The sequence below is a fragment of the Amblyraja radiata genome, chromosome 27 (assembly GCF_010909765.2).
Source record: "Amblyraja radiata isolate CabotCenter1 chromosome 27, sAmbRad1.1.pri, whole genome shotgun sequence".
Taxonomy (NCBI): domain Eukaryota; kingdom Metazoa; phylum Chordata; class Chondrichthyes; order Rajiformes; family Rajidae; genus Amblyraja; species Amblyraja radiata.
Genome location: NC_045982.1, coordinates 4,471,559 through 4,488,355, shown reverse-complemented (window position 1 = coordinate 4,488,355; position 16,797 = coordinate 4,471,559). Strand labels below are relative to the sequence as shown.

General features: G+C 42.9%; 1 protein-coding gene across 1 annotated transcript; it reads right to left on the bottom strand.

Moving 5' to 3' along the window:
• Positions 1-1,687: 1,687 nt before the first annotated feature.
• Positions 1,688-16,351, bottom strand: LOC116988331 (serine/threonine-protein kinase Sgk1-like). Its single transcript, XM_033044932.1, has 13 exons — positions 16,116-16,351; positions 14,380-14,455; positions 13,176-13,242; positions 13,043-13,086; positions 12,172-12,229; positions 11,901-11,984; positions 11,103-11,234; positions 9,917-10,029; positions 8,900-9,023; positions 7,980-8,075; positions 7,370-7,525; positions 6,237-6,326; positions 1,688-3,996 (listed from the first exon to the last, which is right to left on the bottom strand). The coding sequence occupies exons 1-13, from the start codon at positions 16,183-16,185 to the stop codon at positions 3,832-3,834; spliced, it is 1,275 nt and encodes a 424-aa protein (XP_032900823.1). The 5' UTR covers positions 16,186-16,351; the 3' UTR covers positions 1,688-3,831.
• Between the last annotated feature and the right edge of the window lie 446 nt (positions 16,352-16,797).

Sequence of the window (16,797 nt, the reverse complement as noted above, 5' to 3'; positions counted from 1 at the left end):
AAAAGGCAACGTTTTGGGCCGAAACCCTTCTTCAGACATGGCCCCATACAAATATAGCAGTGCAGTATTAGAGTTCCTGCCTTACAGCGTCAAGGATCTGGGTTCAATCCCGACTAAGAGTTTGTACATTCTCCCTTTGACCGTGTGTTTGGTTTCCTCCGGGTGCTCCAGTTTCCTGCCACATTTGAAAGACATGCAGGTTTATTGGCTTCTGTAATTTGCCCCTAGTGTGTTGAGTGCCAAACCCTAGAAAGGTTTCGGCCAGAAACGTTGCCTATTTCCTTCGCTCCATAGATGCTGCTGCACCCGCTGAGTTTCTCCAGCACTTTTGTCTACCTTCGATTTTCCAGCATCTGCAGTTCCTTCTTAAACACTTGATGTCAGGAGAAGTGATCTGGTGTTCCATTGCCGAGATAGGATCAGGATTATGCAAGTTGGTTCAGGAATCTTCTGGTTGTAGGAAAGGTGATATTGCTGAACTTGGTGGTTTGGGAACATTGAGGAAACACCAGAGAACTCAATACCATCCTGAAAGCTCTTTCTCCACTGTTCCTGAACCCAGCGGTTTGAGACTTCAAGCAAGAATTCAAGGAGGTGCTCACGGCAAGCTTGAAGGAACACAATATGGCCACAGTCACAGAGGAATCGTTGGCCTTTGACTGGTCAAAATGCAGAGAGGAGCTTTCAGGATGGTATTGAGAACTATAATGTCCATTAATGGGATCACACGGAAGCCTGTTGCACGCAACAGAGGCTTAGCTGTTGAGGTGATGCCTCACTGTGCCAGAGATCCGGGTTTGATCCTGACTATGGGTGCCATCTGTACAGAGTTTGTACATGTTTCATATGACTGCGTCAGTTTCCTCCCACATTCACAAAACATGAAGTTTTGTAGATTGATTGGCTTCTGCAAATTGTTCCCACTGTGCAGGATATAACTAGTGTATGGGTGATCATTGGTTAGCACAGATGAGGTTGACCAAATGATCAGTTTTGACAATATCTCTAAAATAAAAAGACAGCAGTCATGGATTGTCACACACAACCCACTGCCAGCTCCATCAGACACAAACTGCAGCAGAAGAGTCTACTGGCCCTCATTGAACTTGGAACCAGAGTGGAAGCAGGTTATCCTTGATCCCAAGGGCCGTCTGAGGAAGGAGGAGGATGCGATTTCAAGTCTAATTGGTTTGATGCTTTTCACATGAAATGAATCCATCGAACCACATAAAATTCTGGAATACATTACCCGACGCCCTGACTAACCAAAATTATTTGACTAGTTACTTTAATTTATTGCTCATATTTATGTCGCTCTTCTAGGGAGATGCTAACTGCATTGTGTTGTCTCTGTACTGTACACTGCACAATGACAATAAAGTTGAATCTGAATCTGAATGGTGAATGATTATTGACATTGATTTTATGAAGCAATTTCTTTCTATCCCTTTGTTTCTGGGCCCCTCACCTCTGAAGAAAACTAATCCCAGCCCATCCATTCTCTCTACTAGACAGAATATTGTTTGCCACCTCTATCCACTCCACCTTTCCCTATGTTCACAATGCTTTGATACTGGCCATTAGCATGTTCTAAATAGATCAAAATCTGCACCTCAAGTAACTTTCCCCATTTTTGGAACAGGTTCAGACAGACTGTTTTGAAATTTTAAAAAAAACACAGCTCATGGTTATTGAAATAGATTGTTTATTGTCAAGTCAAAATTTTATATTAAATTTAGAAATAGGTTTCAGTTATCAGTAAACTCTATAATAAATAGTCCAATCTTGCACTGTGAATATTAGTCGGTCAACTTGAACAAGGCTTCACAAACTTGTGTAAAACAACCTAAATGGGCTTCAAAAACGTAATTTCTAATTTAGAACAAGGAAGAGCTATGCCGTGCAAAGCCTTTGAACAAATTTACAATGAATTTTATCAATACAAGCAGATAGCTCTGCCTAATTGGCCAATACTTCCATACCAGGCCATGGACTTAAATTGGTAAATCCTACACTCTGAAGATAGACACAAAATGCTGGAGTAACTCAGCAGGTCAGGCAGCATCTCTGGAGAAAAGGAATAGGTGATGTTTCGGGACAAGACACTTCATCTAATTGAGAGCTACTCCAGCATTTTATGTCTATCTTCGATATAAACCAACATCTGCAGTTCCTTATTACACAAATCCTATACAATGTTGGGTTAGGGACAAATGAGAGGATGGCTCAATCCTCTGAATTCATTACCTCCAACAGAAATACTTAAGCCCAATGTTAAGTGATGAGGATCCACACTCCAAAAGGCTTCATCGATATTCTTTAATAAATCATGCATATTACTGCATGAACAAAATTCTAGCTATAACTGAAACCATTCTTAAACTTTCCACTTTGTAACACATTGACAATGCAACTGAAGCAGCATGTGACATTTACTGTACATTCCTGTCAAATTCAGTACATCCGAGATTACAAAATAGTTTAAAAAAAACTAAAGATCTGCACTGTGCCCTTTAAACATCCATCTAAAATGTGTAAATAGAAATACAATCTTCCAAATATGAAAGAAATATCAATTCAGTTATCTAACATTGTGCACTGAATTTTCTAGCCGAGCAGCATTGGCTGATATGCCTGGGATAATATCACTTCTATCTCACACAGGAGTGTATCAACTGGTACCAAATACACATTTCATTTTATCACATTTAGTGGCTTCTGATGGAACAAGACTTCAATTTCACTGTCTATCAGATGCTGCCTAACCTGATTAATTCTGAGCAGTTTTTAATAAAAAACTCAATTTCCAGCATCTTCAATTCCTCTGCCCTTCATTATGCAAAGAACTATCCAACCCCAAAATGCTCAATTGCTCCAGTTCAAAGTTCCAAGTGAAGAAAGTGCAATAACCATCCAAGTCTTTTCCCAGAAACATAACCAGCCATTCCGATCAATCAAACCTTTGTCAGTCATGCAGTTAATGCCTCTACATCATACTTGGCCTTCAAATTTTAATTTAAAATTAATTGATGACAATTCATTCACAATATCTCATCTGAAGAACAGGTACGTTCAACTTTGATGCAGAAACTAATTGGTCTGGGACTAAGAACTCACATTGAAAGCTGGGTTGGAAATCCATTTATTTGCTCAGTTAAAATGAAGACAAACATCTTCAGTTAATACTATGCCACAATAGGAAAATATATTCAGAAACTAACTCTGCTGGAAAAAAGATTCATGTCCCTAATGGTCCCAACTGTATGACCCTTAATCACTGGAGACCTTGACAGTTCAGACTTTGCATGGAATGTAGTACTTTGGCAATTTCAGATATTTGAAGATTTGATCTGTATCGGGCAGATGTCCGAATCACCTCCAAGTTCTTGATAAATAGCAGCATAGTTTACTCTCCATGCCAGAAATCACTTCACAGGAGCAACATCTCAACTATTGATGTACATGTTTGTTTTCATAGAAATTTGTTCTTAAAACCACAGTTGTTAAAACTGAGAAGAGTTGCTGTAGATTGTTTAATAGTCAGGATTGGCTCTGAAGAATGAGGTCGAGGTTTAGTTGGTTAACATTAGATTTGAGTCTGCCACAAGACCTTACTGAAAAGTATGGAAAAGCCGACAAACAAAAATCAACATTTTAGAGTCGACCTGGGTCTTTAGATGTTCTCGCAACTTCCAGGGGAATGTGCCTTCCTCATAAGAAGATCTCATCATGGATGGAGCAACTTGTGCATGAAGAATAAGGTGCACCAATGTGCAGGCTGGAACCTCAGCTGTCCATTGTTGTTTGAATAGAGTACAAAATTGTATGGCATTATATACAAGTATCAGGGGGTGCATATGAGAAGCCAAGGAAAGCTTCAGCAGCCTCTTGTATACTGGCTGTAATTGGAAAATCTTCAGGGGAGTTTGCAACAGAGTTTGGAACTGGTTGCTGAGTAAACTCAGTGTCGAAGTGTCGCAGGTCAGTGGGTCCAGTCTGAAAGAAATGTAGATCAGAAACCAGTCAATTTTGTAACACTCGTGGGTATTAATATACAGCATACATTCATACAGAGTTCTTTAAAGAATTCAAGTGCAGAGTAGTCCAACAGTATTAAACCTGCTCCATCTTTCCACAAGATCTTGCAGTATTCAAGCATCAACTACAGAGCAGTCCTGACCAACCATCTACCTTATTGGAGACCCTCGGACTATCGTTAATCAGAATTTACCTTAAACCAAATGTTATTCCCTTTACCCTGTATATGTATACTGGACAGCTCAATTGTAATCATGTATAGTCTTTCTGCTGACTGGATAGCACGCAACAAATGCTTTTCACTATAACTTGGCTCAAACCAAACTTTGGCTCATCTCATTTTCATATCTTGCCCACAGCCCTCAGTCCCCCATTTGATTCACCTCTACCCCATTGTAGACATTGGACTTCATCTATGGAACTGATGTGTTAGTGCTGTGAACTATATTCTGTACTATCTTCCCCTTTGGAAGATAGTTATCTATACTCCCAAGCCTTTCCTGACATCCACTGAGCGAGGGCTACATGTATATATGTATCGATTGTACTAGAGTTCAACTTGATTTATATGTATAGCACTTGCTGATTAATGAGACATTATGCAAAACAAAGCTTTTCACTGTACAAGTAACAATAAATCTAAACCAAAATATCAACCGGGAATATATTCTGCACCTACAGCTCTGGAATACAATGTTAACACAATTCATCCATTAATAGGCCATATTTTCTTGGGAAAATCCACATTCAACTTTTGTCCATCTCCTTCAGAATCAGTCAATATTTTCTTTAAAAAAAGCAGAGTGTGGAGTAACTCAGTGGGTCGCGCAAAATCTCTGGAAAAGATGGTCAGGTGACACTGCCTATACATGTTTTCCAGAGATGCTACCTGATCCCATTGAGTTATTCCAGCGCTGCCCTTTTTGCAGTTCCTTGTTCTCACTATTCACTTTACTGAATACAGGCAAGTGCTCAGTTCCTTTCTGCCAAGAATGAGCTAGTGAACACTTCCTGTACTGTTTTCAATGCAAGTATATTTCTCCATAATTATGATGACTGAAACTTTGTCCACCACTCTGGGTGCACTAACTTAAGTTCTACATTTGATGCAAAGTTCAACATTTTTGGCTTCATAATCCCTGTACTGCCATACCAAATCTTCGTTTCATGTACAAGAAGCAAGATGTTTATCCCACATTACTCTCCTTAAATGATAGCGACCATTGAAAAAGCAAATTGTAATATTGAATGTTAATTTTGTTAAAACACTTGGGGTTAAAACTGAACTATCAAATAGTCAAACCACATGATTGGTGATTTCTGACTGGAATCCTCAGCAGTTTCTGCTATTCAGGCACTTTCAACATGAATGTTTATTATATAAATGGGGATAATGGTCACCATTTTACAGTCACTTTAAATGCCACAATTTTAACTGAGTGAAGGTCACAGTTCCTAGAACAAACAGGACTATTCTCACTAAGGGCATGGCAAGAGCTTACTTATCAGGGATTTGCAGACAATTCACGTTCCCTGGAGACTGACGAGTGACAAGCTGAAAGCCCCAAGATTGTTCTAAGAAAGTACGTCAACTGGCCAATTTTCACTATCAGAATCCTATCGTCATTTCTCAGCAGCGGGCTGCTGATTTTTAAATGCTCATTCAAAGTTCATTTTTTTGGATGACTGGGATGGACAGGTCATTTGTATTCTGTGCCTCTTAAAATGCAAAAGTTTTACACAAGTGTAACATACCATTAATGTCATAACTCATAACACAAAGTGTTGGAGGAACTCAATCAGTAGATGTGAAGGGACCCGATCCAAAACGTTGCCAGTCCATCCCCTCCTGAGGCCGCCTGATCTGCCTAATTCCTCCAGCCCTTTGAATTTTCTTGTCTATAGCGCAAAGGTCCTGGTTTCTCTTGCACTTCACAACTACACAATTAGAAGTGGCGTCTCCATTCCACTGCAACATCTCCTCCAAGTAGGTCTACCTCTTTCCAACAGGACCTCTCTCAGACCCCCTCTCATTTCTGCCATCTAACCTGCTGAGTTATTCCAGCACTTTGTCTTACACAATTAGAATAAAGTATCTTCTAAGGAAATAGCAATCACCGAATTGTTTACATTAGAGCAAAAAGAGTAGCCTTTGAAAGGTTCCAATTGAACATTTTGTCAAAGTTTATAATACTCACCACTGTTGGTACAAATGGAGGAGAGATCTTCCTTGCCATGAGATCGTCCCAGTTAATTGTTGAAAAGAACGAATGGAACTTCAACTCCAGCTGTGGAGGCAAAGATTGAAAAAGTTAAAATCCAGTTGGAACTTGATAGGATTACCCAACCATTGACCAGTTAGCTGGCTGACCCCAGGATAGGAAACAAGTGTGGAATTCCCCTCCACCATTCAGCAATCAATCTGTAATGCACCACTAAGTGTAGGTAGTAAAAAGGAAATATAGATGCTGATTTATACCAAAGATAGGCAAAGCGCTGATATAACTCAGTGAGTCAGGCAGCATATCTGGAGAAAAAAAGATTGGTGATGTTTCAGGTTGGGACCATTCTTCAGACTCGATCTGAATCGGCAGATTCAGTCTAACGAAGGCCCCCCCAACCCAAATTGTCACTTATCAATTTTCTCTAGAGATACTGCCCGACCTGCTGAGTTACTCCACCAGTCTTTACACAACTGGCCCTCCTTCACAATAATACTTGAGCATGATCCCCATAGACCGTGAAAACAGACGGTGAAATTGTCAGATTCAAAAGTGGCTCTGAAGGCTGAGAATACATTAATGGAAACTGGAGATGATAAACTTGAAAGTAATTGGAGATAAACTGGATGATGCCACAATGCAAATTTAATATAGTGCAGGCACATGGGATAATTGAATGGCTCAGTTACTGAACTAATATCTAAACTAGGATCCATCGGGTAAGGAGAACCCAATAGTAGGCACCACTGTCCTGGGCCCAGCACATAGATGCAAGTAGGCAGCATGATAGCACCTCTAGAAAGAAGAAAGTGCAGATGTTGGCTTGCAAAAAAGTGCTGGAGTAATTCAGCAGGTCAGACAGCATCTCTGGATAACATGGATATGTGATTTTTGAGGTTGGGAGCCCAAGGAAAGATAACACATCCTCCACTGGTCAGACCCGCATGACCCTCACCTGCCTCCAGTTTGCTTGGGGAAATTCAGAATCAATAAACAGCTGTCTTGCCAAAATATGGTGTACCAATGAATGGTGGCTGCTATGACAAATATATTGAAAGGTTTGGCATTCAAGTTGAGCAAGTGGCAACCTCCTTTAAAGAAGCACTTACAAAGTCGTCCTTGGCCCCCAGTCGTTGTAGCCGGTCCTTTTGCAGCAGACCCTGCAGGAGATCTTGGGCAGAGTTCGACACGTTGGGTTTCAGGACCAGCGGCTTGTGCAGGATGTTGTTATACATTTCAGCCATGTTCCGACTGTAAAATGGAGGCTGAGAGAGAGAAAGGACCCGATTACAAACACACCAAAACCGTAACCAACTCGATTTGGAACACAAACAAAGCACGTTGCAGTATAACAACGCAAGGAGGAATATTTCCAAAATGCCGTAAGAATAAGAATAAGGGGTAAGCCATTTAGAACGGAGACGAGGAAACAGTTTTTCTCACAGAGTGTTGTGAATCTGCGGAATTGTGGAATCGGTGGAGGCCGGTTCTCTGGATACTTTCAAGAGAGAGCTAGATAGGGCTCTTAAAGATAGCGGAGTCGGGGGATATGGGGGGAAGGCAGGAACGGGTTACTGATTGGGGATGATCAGCCATGATCACATTAAATGGCGGTGCTAGCTCGTAGGGCCTACTGCTGCACCTATTGTCTATTGCCACATTACATGCAAAGCTGGGCTTTCAACACACCCCATGGTATGATTTAAGAAAGATACCTACCAGTCCATTCAACATTTCATAGAGCACAGATCCCAGGCACCACCAATCAACTGCCCGATCATATGCTTGCTTCAGTAATACTTCAGGAGCCAAATACTAAAAAAAAAAGCATTTATTAAATATATTTGAAAGCAACCTGACCATGTACATAGTGATTTTAAAGTGAACAGATTTTTTAACTTAATTACCACTTTCATGGTTTATAATGTTCTAATACATTTCTATAAGCATCACATCCAATGCTATATTTGAGAAACTATTTCACACCAAGATCGTTCCCTCCCCTCGTCCTTTTGTACTCGTGTTTGTATTGATTGCACTTATGTTTCGTATCCTCCAGTTTGATTGGGTAACACAAAAGCTTAGCACTATCGCAGTAGATGTGACAATAATAACGCTGCCCAGCGGCTGTCTGTGAGGAGTTTGCATGTTCTCCTTGTGACTGCTTGGGTTTCCTCTGGGTGCCCCCGGTAAATTGCCCCGTGTGTAGGGGAGTGGGTGAGAAAGTGGGATAGGAGAATCAGTCTGAACGGGTGAGCGATGGTTGGCGTGGACTCTGTGGGCCAAAAGAGTCGTTCCATGTTGGATCGCTCGTTCAAGTAGAAAAGCTCATGTGATAGGAGCAGAATTAGGCCAATCGGCCCATCAAGTCTACTACGCCATTCAATCATGGCTGATCTATCTTTCCCTCTTAACCTCCTTCTCCTGCCTTCGCCTCATAACCCCCGACACCCGTACTAATCAACGGAATAAGGGGAAGACAGTCCAAGAGGAAACAATTGCATCCTGTTCTCCCCCCGACATTAATTTTTATAACTGGTGCAAGGGAACTAATCTTGGTCCAATATTTCCAAAGCTGGCCAGATGCGAGGCCGTTCCCTAGTCGAAGGTCACAACTCAACATCCATCTTCTCGCTTACCTCCGGCGTGCCACAAAAGGTGGAGGTGGTCCCGTCTGGTTTCACCCCTTCTTTGCAGAGCCCGAAGTCTGTTAGCACAATGTGGCCTTGAGAATCCAGCAGAATGTTCTCAGGTTTCAAGTCTCTGTAGCAAGGACATAAATATGAGATACAATTAATGCAAGATGGACTATCTATACAACTTGAGGGAAAAAAACAATCATCTTGAGCAGTAGAAACAAAGAACTTCAGATGCTGATTTATACCAATGAACCTTCTGAATTTTGTAATCAGCAGGGCAGTACTTCACATATCGCCAACTTGGACAATTTTACATTTTATCAAGCCAATTAAAACCTGCACGTCTTTGGTGTGGGAGGAAACCGAAGATCTCGGAGAAAACCCACGCAGATCACGGGGAGAACGTACAAACTCCATACAGGCAGCACCCGTAGTCGGGATCGAACCCGGGTCTCTGGCGCTGCATTTTTCTGTTATGCCCCTGTCCCACTTAGGAAACCTGAACGGAAACCTCTGGAGACTTTGCGCCCCACCCAAGGTTTCCGTGTGGTTCCCGGAGGTTTTTGTCAGTCTCCCTACCTGCAACCTCCGGCAACCACCTGCAACCTCCGGGAACCGCACGGAAACCATGGGTGGGGCGCAAAGTCTCCAGAGGTTTTCTTTCAGGTTTCCCAAGTGGGACAGGGGCAGGCAGCAACTCTACCGCTGTGCCACTGTGACAATGATATGGGTGATGTTTTGGGTCGGAACCCTTCTTCAAATTGAAAGTAGGGGACGTGGGGTTGAAGACTAGAAGCAAAAGACCAGGACTAATCTTATCTTTTCTCATTTCCAAGTCTTCACCCCCCCCCCCCCCCCCCCCAAAGCCTAGGCCAGGCTACATCTGTGGGTACATCCAGTAATGTTTTAGATTGGGATCTCTTCATCAGAACCTTGCAATCTGAATCATTAACTGTTCCAACCCACAGAAGAGGCGTGGACAGTGTTGCAAGCTAGCATTACTGGTTGCACACTCACCTGTAAACAATGTGCAAGGCATGCAGATAACCCAGGGCACTGGCAATCTCAGCAGCATAGAACCTAGCTCGAGGCTCCAGGAACACACGCTCCCGCTGAAGGTGATAGAACAACTGAGGGAGAAAAAACAAGAACAGATTTCTTTTAACTGGTTGCTTCAGTTATTGGTACTACAAAGACCACACCAAGAGCCCATTCCACCAATGCTGGTCAGCAAATTTGCAGGTTGGTGTTAAACAGGAACTGGCGGCATGTTTGTGGAATGCCAGAGATTGGGAAACAATGGCAGAAGTTCCAACCAACTGGAAAATCCAACAGTTAGTTTGCACAATGTATTCCCTTCAACTGAAAGTGACAAAAGTATCAGAAACCTCATTTGCCCAGGAGAATTTGCAATGAATTGACACCAATTTGGAAGTGATGTCCACATCCAGATCCTATGCTGATTGATACAGCAAGGATACAGGCCCTTCAGCCCACATCAAGTGGTGATCACCCATTCACACTAGTTCCATGTTATCTCACTTTCTCATCCATTTCCCACATATTAGGAGCAGTTTACAGAAGGCCATTAACCTGCAACCCCACACATTTTGGGGGGATGTGATGGGAAACTAGAGCATCCAGGGGAAATACATGCAGTCTCTGGGAGAACATGCACACTCCACACTACCAGCACTAGAGGTCAGGATCAAACCAGTGTCTCAGGTGTTGTGAGTTTAACTTCTAAATATATCCCCTTGCAGCTCAGTTCAAATGAGTTTTATTCAATCAATTCAACAGAGAATCATGGCTTCTTCAAAGCAAGAGGGGCAAGATTTAACAGGAGTCAGAGGGTGCTGGGTACATAGAATGAGCTGCCAGAGGAGATGGTCGAATTGGAGACTAAAACAGCATTTGAGCAGTTACATTTTGTAGGAAAGGTTTAGAGGAATATGGGCCAAATGCTGGCAACCAGAACTAGCTTAGATTGGGCATCTTGGTCGGCGTGAACAAGTTGGGCCGAATAGCCCGTTTCAGAGCTGTACGACCGACTTGCCAGAAGTGCTCTGTGTACTAACAACAGTAACGAAGGGAGTTGAAATCACGATCAGCCCCAACGCTGCACACAGAGCCCAGCGAATGGACCACTAATAATTAATCAATTTTTAAATTTCAGTTAATGTTGCAATGAAATGTTACTTACTTCCCCGCCGTTCACATAGTCCAGGACAAAGAAGAGCTTGTCTGTGGTCTGGAAGGAGTAGTGAAGCCCCACCAGGAAAGGGTGCTTGATGTTTTTCAAGAGTACACTGCGCTCTGCCATGATATGCTTTTGCTGAAAAAGAAGACAAACACTTAGCCCAGCACTAGACCAGTGCAAGGGCAGCCTTGCCCATGGTGCCCACATCCTGTGAGGCAACAAAACATTTCCACGTGGGCCCAGCGGGGGTGGCGTGGGCCCAGCGGGGGTGGCGTGGGCCCAGCGGGGGTGGCGTGGGCCCAGCGGGGGTGGCGTGGGCCCAGCGGGGGTGGCGTGGGTGTTGGGCGGGAGATGGCTTGGGCCCCGGGGGGAGGCGAGGGGAACGGGTCCCGCTGCAGCGGCGTCTGATGTTGGGGTTAGCCGCTGGGTTCAGATTCAGCCATTCCCACCCGGCGACGGGAGAATGGAGAACTGGCCGTTACCAAAGTGGAAACGCTGATTTTTTTTTTCTTACTCTGGGAGTAAAACTTGATAGTATTGACTTGATAGTATTCATGTACAGTATGTGATCCGTTTAGACATCATGCAAAACAAAGCTTTTCACTGTACCTCAGTACACATGACAATAAATCTAAACCCAACTGAAATGAGACACCAAGAAGATTGTACGGCTTTAACTGAGACCCAGCGACCGAGACTTTTCTAAACTTCTTATACACAGGGGAACAAAGTTCATTGCTCGCTTAAATTTCCCTTCAACGTGCAACACTTTTTCTGCATTCCAATAGAAATTCAGCTTACCTCTTTTTTCATCAGGATCATCTTCTTCTGCAGAACTTTTACAGCAAAATAGTTTTCTGTTTCTTTATGCTTGGCAAGAAGGACCTGAAATAAATAATGGCCATACTCAAAACCCACAGTACAATGACACTTCCCCATCACTACGACAGATTCAATGATGGAAGCTGAGTGAAGGAATGCTGGTGGTAGTCACTAGGGAGGGAGGCAGAACATAAAATTAACCAATATCATTAAATTCCATGATTGGAATGAATCAAAAGGCTGCACTAACCTTTCCAAAACTTCCTTTCCCAATTATTTGAAGGTAGTCAAAGTCTGATGGTTTCGCACTGTTTGTACAAAATTAAAAAAAGTTATTTTACATTGGGAAGAGAATAAAGGAAAAAAAAATAAAAAAAATAAAATGCTGGAGTAACTCAGCAGGTCAGGCAGAATCTCCAGAGGATATGGATAGGTTATGACCCAAAATGCCACCTGGCCATGTCCTCCAGAGATGCTGCCTAGCCCGCTGAGTTACGACATGAATGTTTCCTTTATAAACCAGCAGCTGCTGTTCCTCGATTCCCCAAGAATGGAGCAAAGTATTACTGACCCCCACCATCATAATTCAAGTTTAATCGCTACTTGACAAGCAGAAACTCAGTGCATACTCCATGAAGCTTCACTTGAAATTATCCCACTAGTGCTTGCTTGATGCAGAATAAGGATCTCCCACAGAAATAACTCCATGACATCTTTCCTTGTTATCAATAATATAGATCAGTGCTTCTTAAACTATTTCAGTGTCATTCACCCTTGAGTCTTTATCACAAAATTTCATTCACCCTCGACTAAATTTTCTGATGTTTTTTTGTAATTCATCTTATTCTCCATTGTGTATCATTTTATATATAATTTATTTTGTCACATGAGCGATAACACATAAATTAACTCATTTACTCCAAAATCATTTCATTCACCCTTGGGTGAACCATTCACCAGTTTATGAAGCACTGGTCTAGATTACAAGCTCAAACCCTGAGCCGGACCCAAGCCTAAATAATCTGATCTACATACAGTAGACCAGCAAAGTAGATGGAGTCAAGCTGGCCCTGCCTGGCTAAGTGACAATCATTCTGGAGTCGTACAAATATTGCTCTTACCTATTTGATGTTGGAAGGTCAAATTCTGCTGAATCAATATTTGACTGGAAAGGAGAGAGAAGACAATACTGTTAGAATTTGTAATTAGTCACCATGAACTGTGCACCTCTGGAAATGTCAATAATGTACTCACATCTGAATAGGTTTCAGTTTCCAGTGGTTGGTTTTGGTCAATTTGCAAGAAAACACAGACATCTGGGCTGAAAAACAAAACATTTATTTTAATTTAATAACAGCCGTGTGATGGAACTGATATTATGATCATTTTAGTATTTAGAATGAAAAAAAATGAGCTATTAAGGTTCATTTATTGTCACATACAGCCAATTGGTGTAGTGAAATTCACTGGCCAGGTCAGTCATACAATACTATTACTTCATAAACCAAAAATTGGAGACATAACTTTTTTAACACTTTCCACACGCTTATTTTCAGAAACCAAACACTAAAAAAGTGCACTTTTAAGAATGAACATCTCCTGACTGGAAGTGAACACGCACACACACGGTGGGGGAAAAATTTAAAGCTGCCACCAGATGGCACCCTTACGCCATCTTGTACCAGAATCATTCAACCACAGAGCAAACTGGTATTGTATATTATTGTCAGGTGTACGGAGAAGATATAACACGTGTTGTCCAGGCAGATTGTTCCATACATGAATGCAATCAAACCATTCAGTTCAAAAAAGTGGAAACTGAGCGCAGGACATCGTGTCACAGCTACGGGGAAATTTCAAAATTACCACCAGATGACATCCTAGTGTCATCACCTCATTGTATTTTGGGTTAGTCAAGCTTAACTTCATTAATAATGCATCATTTAGAAAGAATGACTAAAGGAACTTCTGGAGTAACTCAGCAGGCCAGGCAGCATCTCTGGAGAACATGGATATGTGGCGTTTTGGTCTGGACCCTACTCCCCACCCCCCCCTAATTCTGCCCCAGGGGAGGGGGTGGACAATCTTGGATTGTTTTCTCCAAAGTACTAGAAGCAGGGCGAGGACAACAGACTTTTATAAAGTTAAAAGAAGTCTAGATGGGAAAATGCCGACAGAGATGGTGGTGGAGACAGAATCTAGTTGTGTTTAAGCTTTTAGGTATTCATACAAATATGCAGGGTAGTGGGATATGGAGAAAATGCACACAGGGGGGGGGGGGGACTAGGTTTTATTCAGCATCATGTTCAGCTCAGACAAAATGGGACATACCGGTCTTGTGTTCTATTTGTACTCCATACCAAATATGCAGAGGTAACTTATCTCAATCCACAACTGTTAATAAAATCAACCAAATGTACTTCATTCTCAACTGTAAATTATAATAAAATGTACTTACTGCTGGCAGATCTGAGGGTTGGACACCAACTTCTGAATGAAGTCATTCAAGCCCATTTTCCGTTGTTTTATGAAAGCTAAAAGTAAACAGAACACCCTTTAAATTACGATTCAAACTTGCACTGTTGTGGGGGGTCCTTTTAAGTAGCACTCTACTACAGATGGAATATTTGTCTTCATCTCCCAGTCTCTACACAAAAGAATCTTGTGCACAGAGGGAAGTTTACAATGCAGTATTACATTACACCACAACATTGTCTAGTCATGCGTCACATAATTTACCAGGTAACTTATGCAAACCTGCATGCTAATGGTACAACCAGTTTTATATTCAGGGTGATTAAGAAATAACTGCATTCCCAAACTAAGCAACTGTTAGTCATTCCCTTCTTTCCAGAGAAGCTGCCCGACTCGCTGAGTTACTCCAGCACTTGGTGTTTATCTTCAATGTAAACCAGCACCTGCAGTTCCTTCATACACATTAAAATCTACAAACCAGGAAATGTCAAATTTTAACCTTTTCATAACATTATGGCTGATGCGTACACCAACTTCAGAAGAATCTCAAGAGGTTGAGTATGTTGGGCCAAAGGGCCTGTTTCCACATAGTGTGACTACATCCAAGTCGAGTTTAGTGTCATATGCAGAAGTAGGGAGGGGTACAGGTACAATGAAAATCCTGCTTGCAGCAGCATCAGACACATTGACATCAACATTCACACTTGCATTAAAACAAACACCTCAAATATCAACCGCAGAGAATGGTTGACATTTCTAGACTCATTCAAAGGTTGCTAATCATTTAAATAACGACACTCATTTAAAACACAAGAACGGATGCGTTAGTGACATTGTCCGTTGAACCGTAGGGGACGAGTCGCCCCATTGACCACAAGGGTGGTACTCCACTGATTAAGATGATTATGGTATATTGAAAAGCTTGTGACTGCGTTCAAATTTAATCAGATAAATACAATATGCTAACATTAATACACTCAAACCAAAAAAGTACAAAAGAGCAAAGAGAAAGATATTGCAGTGCAGAGATAGATATCAGAGGGCAGGACATAGTTTCTGCCAAATATAGTAACGCACAATATTAGTTGCGCCTCAACGCTAAGAAACGCTAAAAGATTCTGCAATGCAACACGGCGTATTTGACACGAGCGTTGTGTAAGGGCACAAACGCTGGAGTAACTCAGCGGGACAGGCAGCATCCCTGGAGAGAATGACCGTTGTGCTGTTACCGGGAAGGGGGGCTGCAAACTGAGGACCCATGTGCTCCCTCGGCTGAAGACTTCTTTAGGAGAGTAATGAATATCTATCTGCCTGGAGTCCCAGCCAACATCACCACCACTCATCACGCAAGGTTTCACACAGAGAGTGGTGAATCTCTGGAACTCCCTGCCACAGAGGGTAGTCGAGGCCAGTTCATTGGCTATATTTAAGAGGGAGTTAGATGTGGCCCTTGTGGCTAAGGGGATCAGAGGGTATGGAGAGAAGGCAGGTACGGGATACTGAGTTGGATGATCAGCCATGATCATATTGAATGGCGGTGCAGGCTCGAAGGGCCGAATGGCCTACTCCTGCACCTAATTTCTATGTTTCGGTACCAGTGCCTGACAACTTTGCCTTACCCACCCTGACAAGAATTTCTCAACACACTAAAGGCAGTGTTAGTGGGACGCCGAGAAGGGGCTGTAGGGGAAACGCGAGCCCAGATGCAGTGGAACATACCAGACAGGAAGACCACGATGCCTCTCATCTTGGAGTAAGTGAAGTCGCTTGGGGTTTCAGTCATGGCCATGGTGGTATCAATCCACGGGAGCAACAGGGCGGGAGGGTCAAGGGATGGTGCGGAATTAATTACTGGTGTTAATAATGAGCTTTTAACCCTCTCCGGCCGCGCTGTTGTTGTTGTTCTTGCTGCTGATGCTGGACCCGGGAGCGGCGGACTGAACACCCGGCGTTTCTCCGGCTGCCGCTTATATACCCCGGCCGCGGCCCGCCCCATGTCCCGCCCCCTCAGTGCGTCACAATCGTCGCCCGGGCAACCGCACTCTATGACGCGGAGGCCGGAGGGAGTCCCCGAGCTTGATTGGTTCCAGACCCTGTCACTCAAGGCAAAGATGTAGCAGAGCAGTGTAGCAATATCCGTCACCCATTCCTTCCCTCCACAGATGCTGCCCGACCTGCTGAGTTACTCCAGCCTTTTGTGCCTTCTATTAGCAATTACCGAGCCTGCCCGCGCCCCGGGGGACGGGAGCCTGGAGCCTGGACTCGTGGTTGCATTTCTACGTATTTGCTTAAAAAACACTCTAGGCTGTGATATAGAACAACTGGTCGAAGAAAAACATTTGTTAACCCCTGCACAGGTTATAACATCAGCATTCTTGAATGTGTAGGAAGGATCTCTGTG